This window comes from Sminthopsis crassicaudata, chromosome 1 (genome assembly GCF_048593235.1).
Source record: "Sminthopsis crassicaudata isolate SCR6 chromosome 1, ASM4859323v1, whole genome shotgun sequence".
Classification (NCBI taxonomy): Eukaryota; Metazoa; Chordata; class Mammalia; order Dasyuromorphia; family Dasyuridae; genus Sminthopsis; species Sminthopsis crassicaudata.
This window is the reverse complement of record NC_133617.1, coordinates 83,332,390-83,347,466: the sequence shown is the minus strand read 5'-3', so window position 1 is coordinate 83,347,466 and position 15,077 is coordinate 83,332,390. Positions and strand designations below refer to the sequence as shown.

The 15,077-nt window shown below is 41.2% G+C and overlaps 1 protein-coding gene across 1 annotated transcript; it reads left to right on the top strand.

Annotated features, from left to right (window-relative positions):
• The first annotated feature begins 300 nt into the window (after window positions 1-300).
• C1H8orf90 (chromosome 1 C8orf90 homolog) lies at window positions 301-2,582 on the top strand. Its single transcript, XM_074284674.1, has 2 exons — window positions 301-401; window positions 2,032-2,582. The coding sequence occupies exons 1-2, from the start codon at window positions 332-334 to the stop codon at window positions 2,508-2,510; spliced, it is 549 nt and encodes a 182-aa protein (XP_074140775.1). The 5' UTR covers window positions 301-331; the 3' UTR covers window positions 2,511-2,582.
• Window positions 2,583-15,077: the final 12,495 nt, after the last annotated feature.

The following is a 15,077-nucleotide window of genomic DNA, read 5'->3' as shown; positions in this document are numbered from 1 at the left end:
GTAGGTTTGTTGAAATCTGAGCTCCGAACGGGCTCTAGATCTGATTCTTGTCTAAATCCATGGTCTTCAGGCAGAGGATGGGGAGGGAGGTCAGGGAAGGCTTCCTGGAAGAGCTGAGACTTAAAGCATGGGAAGATTTGGAGAACTAGAGAGGTGGGAGAGGGAACAAGCGTCAGATTTGATTTTTTTTAGCTTGGTTACTATCTCTTTAATTGTGAAGTTCTCTCTTAGCTTTGGCTCAGAATTCCCTTCCACTCTCGTCTCCAGGGTGCCCGGGTAAACAGGGCTTCCCCCCCAAGCATCCCGCCCCTAGAGGCGTCTTCCTGTCTACATGGCGTCTCCCTGTTCTGGAGACCCTGGCCCTGGCCGGCTGCCCCCGCCCGCCACTCCGGGTGTGACAGGTCTTTCCGAAGGGTGGCGCATTGGGAGTGGGTGGGTGGGGGAGGATAGAACCATGGACATTTAATTGGGAAGGGGCTTTAGAGACCACCTGCTCCAACTGGCTCAGCTTGGGTCAGGGAGGATAAGGGTCTCACTGAAAATTACCCAGCCAGGTAGTGAGATAGGACATGGAGGAAGGAGAGAGGAGGAAAGGGAAAAAGGCAGCTAAGAAGCAGGACAGCAAAGTTAGTATATTATCTCCTAAAGACCTTTCACCTTAGCCTCCTCCATATACTGACCATCCTGATGTGCTAATGGGAGAGCACTGGAGTGGCTACTTTAGGCTTCTCTCCCAGCTCAGGCCCTCCCTCCCCTTCCAAGGAACACATCTGCATTTTCAAGGGCCTTCTGGAGACAACATCCCTGTGCTATAGTGGAAAAAGCACTGGATCTGGAATCAGAAGACAGGGCTCTGAATTCTTTCTGTAGTGTAGTAAGTAAATCTACATCTCTGGGATTCAGGTTCCTCTTTCTAAAATGAGTAGGGCTAGAATAGGTGACTTCTCTTCCTGATTCTCTCTGGTCCTAGGCTTGGTGTTAGCAGTGTCAAGGCAGGGACAGGTGGGGGTGGCTGGGCCAGGTAGGAGTGGGAGGCAGAGGTCAGAGGGAGGAAGGGGTAGTTATGACCTCACATCACGACATACAGGGTGACCACTACCCTGCTCTGGCTACGAGCATCCGAGGGCTTGACCTTAGAGAAAAGACTTGGGATAAAATTGGAGGCAGGGGAAGCAGGGGTTCTTGGAGGGTGTGGAGATGGGATGTGGGAAGTTAAAACACAAGTAGACCTTGGTATAGTTCTTGCAGTTGTTTAAGTGGAAGTGTAACAAAATGGCGAGAGCCCTGGTCTTGGAATCAGGGGATCTCTGTTCAAGTTTAGCCCCTCAAACTTTCTAGCTAGGAAACCATGGGAAAGCCAATTTGTCCTTTTCAGCCTCAGTTTTCCCATCTGTAAAATGGGGATGGCAATCTTCTTTAGCATTTCGACTTCTTAGAATTTCTGAAGAAAGCATTTTAAAGAAGATGTTGCAGAAATGTGATGCTCCCATAAAGCAAGTAGGGCAGCTACCATTTTCCCCTGCCATTTTACAGATGGGAATAAATTACAAACTACTGAGTTAAAGTCTGTGGTTAGGTGACCTTGGAGTATAAAACAACCTCTGAATGCAGAAATCAAGGTGAAGGACTTGCCCAACACCATACAGCCGGTGCTGAGTCTATATATGAACCTGAGGTAGCTCAGCCCCTCGTTCAATGCTCTTTCCCCTGGGCCACACGGGCTCTCTGACCTCCTCTCCCACTTGTTTCCCCATCCTACAGAAGGGGTAGTGAAAAAGGAGCCTGAATTTGGAGTTACAGGACACCTGTGTGAATCTTGGCTCTGTTACTGTCATCTTGGCTAAGCAATATTCCCTTTTCTGGATTTGCTTTCTGTAAAAAAAAAAGGGGAACAGATGATGATCTCTAAAGGTCCCTTTTAGCTCTGAATCCTCTGCAGATCTAACATTCTGTGATGAGTATGAGATTTTAGCAACCAGTAGCTTTCCCCTTCCTGGCCGACGCGCCGCTCTCCACCCGTGCTTCCCTCAGGTCCTGCTGCTCCCCAAGAACCCCCGTTCCCGGACATTTATGGAGGTGATGCCCAGCTCTGGGAGGCTCACTTCCGTGGCATTGGTCGGGCCTATCGGGCCCTGGGCAAGGAGGATGACTTCGCCATCCGAGTTCTGACCGAGGACTTTACGCTCCCCTTCCCTTACGCCTGGCCACCTGGACCTGAGCCTGCTCGGGGCCCCCTCTTCTATGATCCCCAAGACAGAACAGGCTTTGACTTCCTCCTGCGGCCAGGGGCACCCCCACCCGCCTTGCTCCGTCCTCTCCATGCAACAGCTCAAGCCTTCCTACGGAAGCGACGACTGGAACAGCTGGCCTTGAGCTACGCCAACTCAGGCAGCGGAGCCACCCCACACCCCGGAGTGGTCCTTCTGGCCCCTGCTCCTGGACCCAACAAATTCCCTACCCCAGGACTCCCAGATGGGAAAGGGGCCAGGCCTGGGCCCCCACTGGTCTAAACCAGAGCACCATGTAGCAGACCTATGGCCTATGTCCCACTAGAGTCTTCTGGAAAACGAATAAATATTTTTGCTCCCTACTGTGTCCCAGAGCTGTTCAGAACTTTATAGAGACGTGAGAGCATAGATTATTAGAGGCAGAGGGGATAGTGGAACATAGGGAAACACGGACTCTCTGAGGGGAAAGGGAATTGGTAACATAGAATGATAGAGTGGGAAAGGACCTAAGAGATGAGCTAGTCTAACTTCCCCCTTTTACAGATAAGGAAACTGAGGGCAGGCAAAGAGACTTGCCCATACTTTGGTAGCAAGCAGCAGAACCAGCTTTGGAAACTGATTTCTCTGACTCCAACCTACCTCATACTGCCTCTTAAATATTCCTTTGATACTGAGACCACTCAATGGTCTGGCATCAAATCTAGCCCTGCAGACTATTTGAGTCATTTCAGGGCATTACAGACTGTTCATGGGAGCCCAACTGATAAATATTTTAGAAATTTTATATCCCCTTCCCGTTATCACCTTTTATCACAACTACAGGAAATCTCCATTGTCTCCAGCTTGATCCCTTCCAGTAATAGGGAACTCATCATCACCTGTGACAGCCCATCTGATTGAGGAACTGCTCTGAATTTCACAAAGTTTTTCCTTACATTGGATCAAAGTTTATTTTCTGAACTCCATCTTTGCCCCTCCCCTCCTCAACCACCAAGAAATAAGTCTGCCTTTTGGAATGGTATACAATGAGACTTTAGCATCAATTTGTATCTAAGACTTTCTTGACCCATTCTTTGACTCTCTGGAGTAGATAGATGTGAAATGAATTGAGACCTGTGTTCAAATCCCAATTCATTTCCTTTTGAGATCATTAGATTTAGAACTAAAAGTGAACTCAGAGATAACAGATTTTGAGAGCCTGGAGCAGCTCAGAAGCCATCAAACCTAACCCATGTGTGAGGGAATCCTAACTGTGAGTCATCACTGAGCAGCTTCTTCCTGAAGACTTCCAAGGCCGGAGAATCTGCCCCACCCTATATCAAACTTAACATTTACCTTTTTACAACATCCAACCATTGATCCTGCCTCTGTCCTCTGGGGCCAAAGTTAGTCTTTGTCTTCTTTCTCCCTTCTTTGTCAGACAGCTCTTTAAACACCAGGATCTTTAATAGGGCTCCCTTCTTCGACAGGGAAAGCCAGGTTTTAAAAGTTAATTGACTTACTCAAGGTCTCACAAGTAGGTAAGAGGCAGAGTTGGAATTCTAGCTCTATGATCATTAGCCAATCCCAGCATTTCACTCAGTCTCAGTCTACAAAATGGGAACAATATTTGCACTACCCACCTCCCAGGGTTGACTATATAAAGCTTAAAAATAGGAGCACTTTAATTCAACTCTGGCCTCTTGCCATCCAGATTTAACACATTAATTTGGTTCCTTTTGTGCTCAGATTCTTCAGATTTCTCATTTTCTCCTTTTAAAGGCCCACACTGTCTCTGTTTGTCTCTCCTAATTTAATTCTGTTAAGTCCCATTTCTATGTCACTGTCTCTTCAACAACACTGTGAGCCTTGAAGAGCAAATATTATGCCTATTTTTACAGATAAGGAAATTATACAGAGAAGTGGCTGTCCCTTGTTTTTTTATATCTATTGGACTGCAAGGGAAATGATTGGAAAATGGCTCAATCATTCTAGCTTTTTAAAACTGTTCATTTCCCAGCAGATGTAATCGAGTAAGAAGATAAGAGAAAGAGGGATAAGTCCTACCGAGGAGACCACTTCCTTTGCCCTTGGGCATTTGAGGATATGATTTGGTCCTTGCTTTCAAGTAATTCTGGAACCATAGGGGAGACAAAGGCTCTCCCCATAAGGTTTCTGGTCTCAGGGAACCCTTGCCTTTTGGGATCAATGTGTAGGAATCATTCCAGAACCCTAAAAATTCTAGTGTCCAGAGCAAGTATTACACAATATATTTCAAGTAATTCTCAAGTCAAGTTTTAAAGATACTCATTGGGGTAGAAAACCTTAAATATCAAGATGTCATTAAGGGGAAGTACCCTGACTATGGAGAGATTGAAGAGGGGAGAAAGCAGAAATCCCAGAACACCAATGAGCCATTGTTAGAGCGACTTCCACTGGAAGTGACACTGGAGGAGACTAACCTGGAGTGTGTGGTTGCTTGAAAGCTAGGTGAGAAAGCTGATGATCCAATTGGTTCTTAATTAGACTAATTATCCATGTTTTGTTAGCAAGCTCTATTATCAATAGATAATAGAGCAAAGCTAACAAAACAAGGATAATTATTACCTGTTGACAAGACTTCTAGATTCCAATGGCCTAAGGCAAACTCTTAGTCATGCTCTCTACTTTTGGCTTTGATTCACATAAAGTGAGAAAACAAACTCAAATATGAACCCTACTGTCCAAAGACAAATATAACACTGCTGAGTAACCTGGAAGGCTGCTAGGACAAAGCATACCCATTAGTTCACTCAGATGCACTAATTGGAGTTAATGGGAGGGGAGTTAGAGACTAAACTGATTAAATTGTTATTTAATTATGTGAATATCTCAATTCTCCATGGAGTTCTGCAGGGGTACCATCAACTCACAGAGAAAGCAGCATTTAACCGGTGACCCATGAATGAGTCCTACTGGACTAACTCCTGAGCAGAGAAGGAATATTTTAAGGACATTGACAAGCTGTTACGGGTAGGGTAAGATGGATAGGGAAGAATATTCAAAATTAAGTCCTGTGAGGGCTAGTGGAGGGAAGATAGGTTATTGAACCTTATAAAGAAAAGACTCAGGGACCCTTGATTTCTGTCTTCAAATATGAAGGGCTATCTTAGGGCAGAGGGAGTTGGTCTATGTGATCCCTTAAAGGTCTAGTTGAGGGAAGTTATGAGGAAAGAGATTTTGGCTTAATGTAAAAAACTCTCTAATAATCATGAGCTATTCTACAGAGGAATGAATTGTTTCAAAAGGTAGTGAGCTCCCCATTACTGGAGGTTTTCAAGATACCTAGGATCTTAGGCTTCAGATTTAAAAGAGAAAGAGCCACATTTATTTGTTTATTCATTTTTAGGCCTTTTCTACAAAAAGAAAGTTTTTATTATATTTGGATAGAATACAAGGACCTCTGGTGATGAAATGGGATTCTTTGGTAGAACTTTTTGATGACATGGTAATGGAGCAGTATCTATGAACAATTTAAACTACACTTCCCATTCACTTTTTTGGACCTAGGCTTGAATTTCTCTCCACACATTCTCTTGATTTCTTCTCAGCCTACAGGAGTGTTCCCTTCAGACTGAGGAAAACAATGGCAAGGTAAATGGCAAAGGTCCCATCTCCATTACCAGCCACAGGTCCCTTTTCTCACATCTCAGTCAGACCCCTAACTCATTGCCTAGATAGAAATAATGGTATATGTTCATTCTGCCTTGGGAAATAGTAAAAAATGAATCAGTGATTCACTTTTCTTCAGTTGCAAACCTCCAGATAGGAAAAAATCACGCTTTGTCAAAATGCTGCAGTTATTAAAATCTTTCTCCTCTCTCAGAAATTCCCTTTGGCCCCTCTCAGCTGCATTTGAGTAATGAAACACATAGGTTAGTAATGCAATGGTTAACCACATTTGTCATAAAGGATAATCAAAAGGAAGGTTAATAAATGTTTAAGAAATGGAGGTAAACCTTTCACCCTTAGGAAGGTATTACATTTTGTCATTTCTGAAGATGAAACGGGTGTGTGTGTGTGTGTGTGTGTGTGTGTGTGTGTGTGTGTGTGTGTGTATGAGAGAAACAGAGACAGAGAGAGAGAGACAGGCAGATTGGCAGAAACAGAGGGAGACAAATAGATAAAAATAAAAGTAGAAACAGAGACAGAGAGACAGAGGCAGAGAGAGAGAGACAAAGAGAGACAGGGAGACCAAGAGACACAGACAGACACACAGAGAGAGGAATATTTAGCATTAGAGAGACAAAGAGACAGAGATAAAGGCAGAAACACAGAGATAGAGACAGATGGAGAGACAGAGATACAGAGAGGCATAGTGTCCAAAGCAAGGGAGGAGATGGTCCCGGAATCCTTGCTGTGGTCTGATCACATCCGGAGCATTGTTTTCAGTTCTGGTCACCACATTTTGACAGATCACATTGAATCTGGAGTATGTCCAGCAGAGGGAAATAAGATGATGAGGGCACTGAAAGTCATATTCCATTCAAGGAAGGATCTAGGAATATTTAGCCTGGAGAAGTGAAGACTCAGAAGGAAGGCATTTAGAGGATTATAAATCTCTGAAGGGCTGCCATGGGATTGAGTTATTAGATGAATTATGTGTGGTCTCAAAGATTAGAATAATGGAGGCAAGAAGGAAACATAGAGAGACTAACTTTTTAGCTCAGCATAAAGAACTTTTCCCCCCAATTCTCTCATTTTATTTTTAAAAATAATAATAGACATTTTTTCAGAATCTATGCAAATTAAGCATTCACCCTTGCAAAACCTTGTGTTCCCATTTTTTCCCTCCCTGCTCCCTTAGACAGCAAGCAATCTGATATGGGTTAAACATGTGCAGTTAAGAAGAACCTAATACTCAGAGCTCCTTTTCAATGAACAATCAGTTGTTTCTGAGAGGCAGTGTGTTTTTCATTTTGGGAAGGCTTAAAAGCAGAGGCATGGCCAATTGTGACATATTAGGGAGGGGATCCAGTAGAATATAAACTTCCTGAGGTCGACTTAAATTCTAGTTCAGTGCTACACCTGATAAAAGTTTACTGTATTAGCTCGAATCTCTGTTTTAGGTCACAATCTTAAAATCTCCCAACTCTTGGATTCTAGGATACTACATTTCTAACTGCAATACTTCAGGGATTTGTGATTTCATGAGTGTGGGAATTCCCTCCATTGGCACACATCTCAACTCCCTCCAAACATCAGTAGATTGTCTTGTTTATTATGACTGAAAAACAAAGAATATCACCTGCTGGCCAGCCCTCTGGAGAAGAATCTCTTTAAGATTAGCTCTGCTGGTGTCTAGGCAACAGGCACAAATTCCTTTGCTATGGTTGAAACCTTTGCAGCTTTGTAGGACCAGCCACAACTGGTCTGCTGACATAATCAAGAATTCAGGGTGTTCCCCATTTCTTAATAAGGCATCAGAGAAGATAGGATTCTATGACTAGCTTTTTTTCTGGGGTCCAGCCTTAACCTACTCTCTCCTGTTTCCCAGGTAACTCTTCTCCTTAAAGCCTCATCTCTATCATTTCTGATGATCAGCTATTCTTAGCTCTCCTCAAAATTGTTCTTACATCTGGGCTCCCCCAGTCTTTGTTCATGTCCTTTCATGCCCTTAGAGATGGCACTTAGATCGTGCCATGGAGATCCAACACCACCATTTTCTGAGAAGGTAACACAAATGATTGACCACTTCTACTGTCGGAGAGGGGAACCTCCGAGATTGATGAAAAGTCTCCCTTCCCTGGAATCTTGGCCCCCTGATCCCTTCTCCTCAGGAGCTCTAAGTCCTTACAGGAAGAAGAAGAATTTTTTTCAGTCCCTGTTGTGAGTCTGAGTGACCCGCCATGGACAAAATCATTCCAATCAACAATTTCCATGAGTCATGACTGCTCTGAAGCTCAGAGTATCTTTTCTTAGCAACAGAGAGCAAGGGTTTGCCAGAGGTGATCCAGCCCATGGCTCTGTAGCCAGGTTTGAAACTCAGCAAACACAGAGGTGGATACAGCTCTTGGGCTGGGAAAGGGATGTCAGTTTTTTGTTCAAGTGGCTAGGGGAGAGCAAGGTGGCTTTTAAAAAAAATATTAAAGGAAGCTGTTGCTCAAACTGTGTGACTACACCTGTTGTCCTTACAGAAGGAAAGGTGTCCTTAAGTCATGAATAATCTTCTGAGCAAGTGCCTAACAGGTATCCACATTTTTCCCACCTGGTACCTCATGGGACTCATGATATATGTTTGTAAGACAATTTATAAGGTTTAGAGTTCAGTCTGAAATTTTGGCCAAGGCTGCTTGGTTAGGGCTCACTTTGTGACTAGGTTAGGTTTTCATTTGTGGCCTAGATCAGGGCTTAGAATGAGACCCTGGGAGATCAGGGCTCATTCTGAGATCAGGGCTCATTCTGGGATCAGGGCTAACCCTCAAACTGGTCATACTTGAAGGGATCCATAGTCCAAGCTCATAAGGGCTAAATGGGGCCTGGTCAAGGGAACTGGTATTACCAGTATCAGGGTTAAGACTCTGACTTAAATTAGGAATCAAAATCAAATTAAAGGTAGAGCCCTAACTATAAAGGAACTTGAACTAGAAAGAGAATGAGAATAACATGATAGTGGTGAATGTTATGAGGAAAGGAATAGAATAGGCAGAGTATTACTAGCTGACACTGATGTATCACTTTACAGAAATTATCTCATTTGTTTCACAATAATTGTGTCAGATACATGGGTGATCTGCCCCGGGCCACACAGCTAGTAAAAATCTGAATCAAGATTCAGCTACAGATTTTTTGACTCCATGTCCTGACTTCGGTTGACTTTGCCATGCTGCCTCTAGATGGAACAGTGAGAGGGAGAAAAAATGGTTCTAGGCTAAGGGGTTGGCCAATAGGGTTAAATGGGATTCAAGATGTTGGCAGCTGGGTGGCTCAGAAAATGTTGCGCTGGGTCTGGAGTTAGGAGGTCCTAAATTCAAATATGATCTCAGATACTCACTAGCTGTGTGACTCTGAGAAGTCATTTAACTCTGTTTGACTCAGTTTCCTCCTCTGTAAAATAAGTGGAATAGTGCCTACCACTCAGGTTGTTGGAATGATCATCTAAGATAATTGTAAAGTGCTTAACAGCACCTGGTAAATGCTATAGAAAAAGTTCCCTATTATTAATCATAATGGATCATATGACAGCTAGCAATCTTGATTCATAGCCAACAAATCAATTTCAGTGCAGCTTCTGATTTGACTAAAATCACTCAATATAAAGGTGCGAAACAGCTAACATTTCTATGTGGGTGTAAGTTTAACAAAGCACTTTGCATTCTCTATCCTATTCAGGCCTTAAATTCAATCTTATGTTCAAGGTCTCCTGTTCAATCTTGATGGGGGAAGTGGGATAAGAAGACAAATGAAAAATGGCCCCTGGCCCTCAGGGAATTTACACGCTGATAGGGGGATAAGGTGGGCGTAAATTAACTATATCAAGGCTGAAAGTGAGAATAATTATAATAACAGGTCAGATGTAGCTCACTTTAAGATTGTGATCTCAAGTTTGCAGTCTTTGACAATAGAGTTCCTCATTTTATCCATATAATAATGCTGTGAGTAAATATTTTGAGTATTATTCCAACCACTGTTTTACTGATGAGGAAACTGAGGCTAAGATAAATATGATTAATAAGATTGATGAATTAAATATGATTAAGATGATATGATGAGGTAAGATTTCTTCCCCCCCCCCCCAGGTTGGTGTTAAGTGACTTGCCCAGGGTCACACAGCTAGGAAGTGTTAAGTGTCTGAGATCTGATTTGAACTCAGGTCCTCCTGAATTCAGGGCTGGTGCTCTATCCACTGAGCCACCTAGCTGCCCCTTGAGGAAAGATTTCAACCCAGGTCTCTTCCAGCGTACAATATGGCTATAATACAGCAAATCAATATTATAAAATATGAAATAAGTGCCTACTGTGTGCAGAACCCTATGTTAGGTTGTGGGAGTAATATAGATAAGGGTTCTTACACCATAGATCTAGTAGTTTAGAAATGCAGAAAACATGCTATTAAGAACTGGTGAAGGAGAAATCACTTCCATTTAGGACACTGTCTCATTAGGAAGTTTTTTTTTTTTTCTCTTACATTGGACTGAACAACTAATTCTTCATCAACTAATTCATACACAATAGCCCTTTCTATACTTGAAGATGCTTTTCCTCTTCTCTTCTCCAATCTAATAGATTCCCAGTTCCTTCACCTTTTTTTTTTTTTTTTTTTTTTTTTTTTTTTTTTTTTTTGAGAGCATTCTCCAGTCCTTGCTCCAGCCTGGTTGCACTCCTCTAGCTGTACTTCAGATTTTTAATATGGCAGTTGGGACTATATAGCTTGTGGCCTGACTAGAGCAGCATGTAGGAGTACTATCATCCACCTAGGCTTAATGTAGCTTGAGACGCCTTTGATTTTCTTGGTTGCTGTATTATGTTGTTAATTCATATGAAGCTTGTAGTCCTTTATCTTTTTAAGATAAATGCCGTATCTTCTCCAAAGTGTATTTTAAAGTTTTTTTTTTTTTACCTAAATGAAAGATTTTATTGTGGACTATGCCAATTATTTCATTGGCACAGACCATCTGGTACTATACAGAACACTCTGCTAAGTAAACTCTTTTTTACCAATACTGGTTGGAAGCTTCTCTCCAACTTATAATTTTAGATAAATTGCATAGAGTGCTGAGAGGTCAATTGATTTGCTCAGGATAACACAGCCAGTACATCAGAGGCGAGCTTTTACTGTCAAAAGATTTTTTACTATATGGCCATTAAATTTCAACTTGTTTGATTTGGTCCAGAGATCAAGCTTACTAAGATCCTTTTGGATCCTAACTTCAACCGATATGTCAGCTATCCCTCCTGGCTTTGTGTCATTTGAAAACTTCATAGACATGCCATCTATGTCTTTTTGTTAAGTCACTGATAAAAATCAGGCAAAAATACAGAGATTGAGACTTGGAGGTACTGAGGGAGAAAAAAGAATGTGATAGTAATGAGATAAGAATTTGGAGACAGAGACCTAGAAAAATGGACATGCATGGTTTTGTTAATAAACACAGACAATAAGCTATTTGTTCAAAGATTTTCTTGGCAGCATCATAAGTAATTATAAAAATAACCCCTGGGAAGCAACTTAAATGTCACACAGTAGGAGGATAGTTGAATAAATTGTGGTCCATTAAGGAAATGGAATATTGCCACCAAGATGGACAAGTATGACGAAAATAAATTCAGAAAGATGTTTGAGAAATAAAGGAAAGTGAAAAAGGAAGAATAGAGTAGACAGCAACTATGAACATAAAAGTGGGAAAGTGAATAAGAATAATTGGACAAAGAGTCCTAATGAGAATTTAAAGGGAGTGACTGAAAAATTCTTATGATAATTTATGCATTGAAATTAATTAAAATGCAAATAGTTTTTACTGAAAGTTTGGTTGGCTGTATTGATATTCAACGTAAGAGGTTTTTTATATTTAGTACAATCACCTTTATTCCAAAGTTAGAACAAGGACACAGCCAGATATAGATACAGAGAAATGAAATGACTCTCACCAAAGTAAAGGATGGTGAAAGGATGAATCCATTTAAAAAAAAATCATCTTAGAGAAATCAAGGGTAGGCAATTTTACCTAAGGAAACCTTGCTCTTTTCCCCAGTACTCTCTTCTATTCTTCCCTCTCAGTTAACGGTAGGATGATTCTCCTTCTATCCCAACATTATATATCCTTTAACATAGGCAGTAAGAGCACATTTCCCTTCCCAATCTCCCTTTATTTCCTCTGCTTTGGGAAAAGAAGCTGGGTCTCTCTAGCTCCTAGGGAGAGCCCTGAAGGACTGAGGGGTCTCAAGAAGGTGTTTAAGACAAAACCAAGAATAGTATATAGAGGTGTAGAGGCAGGCATCTTCAGGAGTGACTGGAGGAGTGAGATAAATGTGGCAGTGTGTGTATAAAATACAGAATAGAAATGTACACATGGTCTAGGAAGTATATCTTGGGCTTGGTGGGAGACTGGAGCCCATACTCATTTGTGGTTTGGTTAGAAAATGTTTATTAATACAAGTAGTTAGGATATGGAGTCAATGGAAAGAGGGATATTACACTGCTCCATCCAGTCTAAGCCAGATCTGTTGCCAAAGGGTCTAGGTAATGTCCCAATATTTAGATGCTGGTGGTCAGTACCCTATTAGGAGACAAATAAGAAGATGGAGGGATCCTGGAATTAGGGGAAGAATGCATCCTGTCCTGTGGGCCCAGCTAAAGCATTTCGCTGGGAAGAGAACCCTATGCTAGGGTTGAGGATAACTTTTTTATATCCTCAAGTCTTGGGTATTATATACAAAAGCCTGAATAGAAATGAAAGGACCCCATTATTATGTTTATCCATTGATTATCATTAGTTGATATTAATTAGCCAGATTTAAGATTATTTCCCTAAACTGGGAGCAAATTTCCCATAAGTCCAGGAGAAAATGGGCTCAAGCTTAAAACATCTGAGTCAAAAGGAATAATCCACACCTTAATAATTCATACCTCTTGGAAGTCAGCATCTCAGATTAAAACAACAAATCAGATTAAAGTGTAATTGGGAAATATTTAATACAACATTTAGTTAAAATACTATAAAACATAAATAATATAAATATGTGGTTTTCTAAACCAAAATATTGTCCTCAGGCATCTAGATATAGGATTTAGTGACTTCTCATTTCTATTTGATTTTGATCTAGTGACTTCATATCCCATTGTGAGCTCTTCATAAAGTTCTCCTTCAGTGTGATCTAGTTTTCTGCTGGGTTCCTTGTAGAGTTCTTAAGCTGCCTTTCTCAGTATGTCATTTGAATTTAATCATGATGCAGACACTGCTGCCAGTCATTGTGTTTCAGGTACACTTCTAGGGCTGTAATGTGGAGACCAAATCTTCATATCTTTAAAAAAAAATTCACAAAATCCTCTCTCTTCTGGACAAGGTTGGTGAGGGAGAAGTAGGGATGACAAGATCCCTCTCTTTTATCTTCACTTCCTCCCCTCCCTTCATGCAATTTTCTTTCAATAACTTTCTGGAACTTCTGTCTCCTGGTTTGCCACTGATGATGCTGAATTCTGATTTGGCTTGCTTTTTTTTATAAATGGTCTAACAGTCATGATTAATTTAATGCATCTGGCTGATTAGTTGATTCACTAGATATATTTCTAGACCTGTTAGCAAGAGATCTGGCTTAGTCTGGATAAGGGAGAGGTCATACTACTTTTATCCTTGGCCCCATATCCTGGTCCTTTATGTTTTCAGTCACTTTTAGCTTAGCACTAGTGAGTACTGACAGCAGCCTTCAATTGAAGTTAGTGGAGTATTTACCCCAAACATTTGAAGATCTCCCAGTAGAACAGGCAATTGAGAACAGTTTGTTCCAACAGCCATGAAGCTAGGCAAAGCAAGCTCTGTGGATGACTTACACTTTGGTTAGACACTAAAAATACCAAGGTCATCCATGAGTCCTTAGCCATCGCCAGTCAACTTGACTTTTATCTTGCTACTGCACTGCAATTACAGAGTGAGGTCAATGAATTGGCACAATTTTACCTTGCTCATATTCAATTTGTGCACAAATAAAAACACTTAGCCTATACTATTTTACCATTTTAATCTACCTCAAAGTCCTGTGGCCACAAACAAGTGATGAAGCAATAAATATGTATACACTGGGAGCTGTATCACAGCCCTGTGCACAGGTAATCTAGGTCATAGGGTTATCTTCTTATAGACTGCAGCAACGGTGGAATTTGGCAGCCTCTTGGATTGTCTGTGTAGCTTTTTTTTCTTTTTGCTGAGGCAATTTGGGTTAAGTGATTTGTCCAGGATCACACAGCTAGGAAGTGTTAAGTGTCTGAGACCAAATTTGAACTTTGGTCTTCCTGACTTCAGGGCTGGTGCTCTATCTACTGTACCAACTATGAGTAACGTTTTTAAAAAGTCCATAACATTTACTTGTTGGCATGAGGAAGGAGCTAGAAAAGGTGCCTTAACATTATCTTATTTAGCTAATCTCACCCTGGCCTGCTTATTGCAGCAGGTAGGGATCCTACCTTGTGATAAAAATACCCAAAAATTATACAGCAACTTTGTGAAAATGATTCTGCTCACCATCGGTACATAGAATATGAACACAGATTTATGGAATCGAATTTATGAAATCTAATAACTCTTGTGGGTAAAAGAACTCAGCATCACATCCAAATAGCAGTCCTCAGTGAAACAAGACTGGCACATGAAAGAACGCTTACTGAAGTTGGACCTGGAAACATGGTTTTCTAGAGTGGCCATATTGATGGGGAGCACCATGAAGCTGGTGTAGGTTTCATAATTGAAATTAATCTAGCCAGCAAGTTGGTATGTTCCCAAAGGAGTGAATAATAAGCTCATGACAATACAATTGCCATTTGCAGAAAGGCACCATTCTAATCATCAGTGTGTATGTATGCCCATTGTGACAAACCCTGATGAAATCAAAGAAAAAATTTATGAAGACTTGAAGATTATCATCAATGTGCTTAGTGAGGACAAGTTTGTAATTCTGATGACTTTACCAGAATTACAGTAGGTGAAGTAGGTAAGTAAAGACTGTCAGACATAGCAGAATGGGAAGAATGAAGTCAGAAACATCTACTGAAGATTTGTGTCTCATAAAGTTTTCATATCAACACTTCTCCTTAAAGACAATAAATAAATTCAAGGATGTACCCTTATAATAAACAGTGACATTTAATAAACTATGTCATTGTAAGTAGAAGAGTCAGAC

Bases quoted from the DNA above. Each gene is read 5' to 3' on its own strand.
- C1H8orf90 (XM_074284674.1), top strand. From the start codon at position 332: ATGGCGTCTCCCTGTTCTGGAGACCCTGGCCCTGGCCGGCTGCCCCCG. The intron at 402-2,031 runs GTCTTTCCGAAG...TGCTTCCCTCAG, and splicing joins CGCCACTCCGGGTGTGACAG to GTCCTGCTGCTCCCCAAGAA.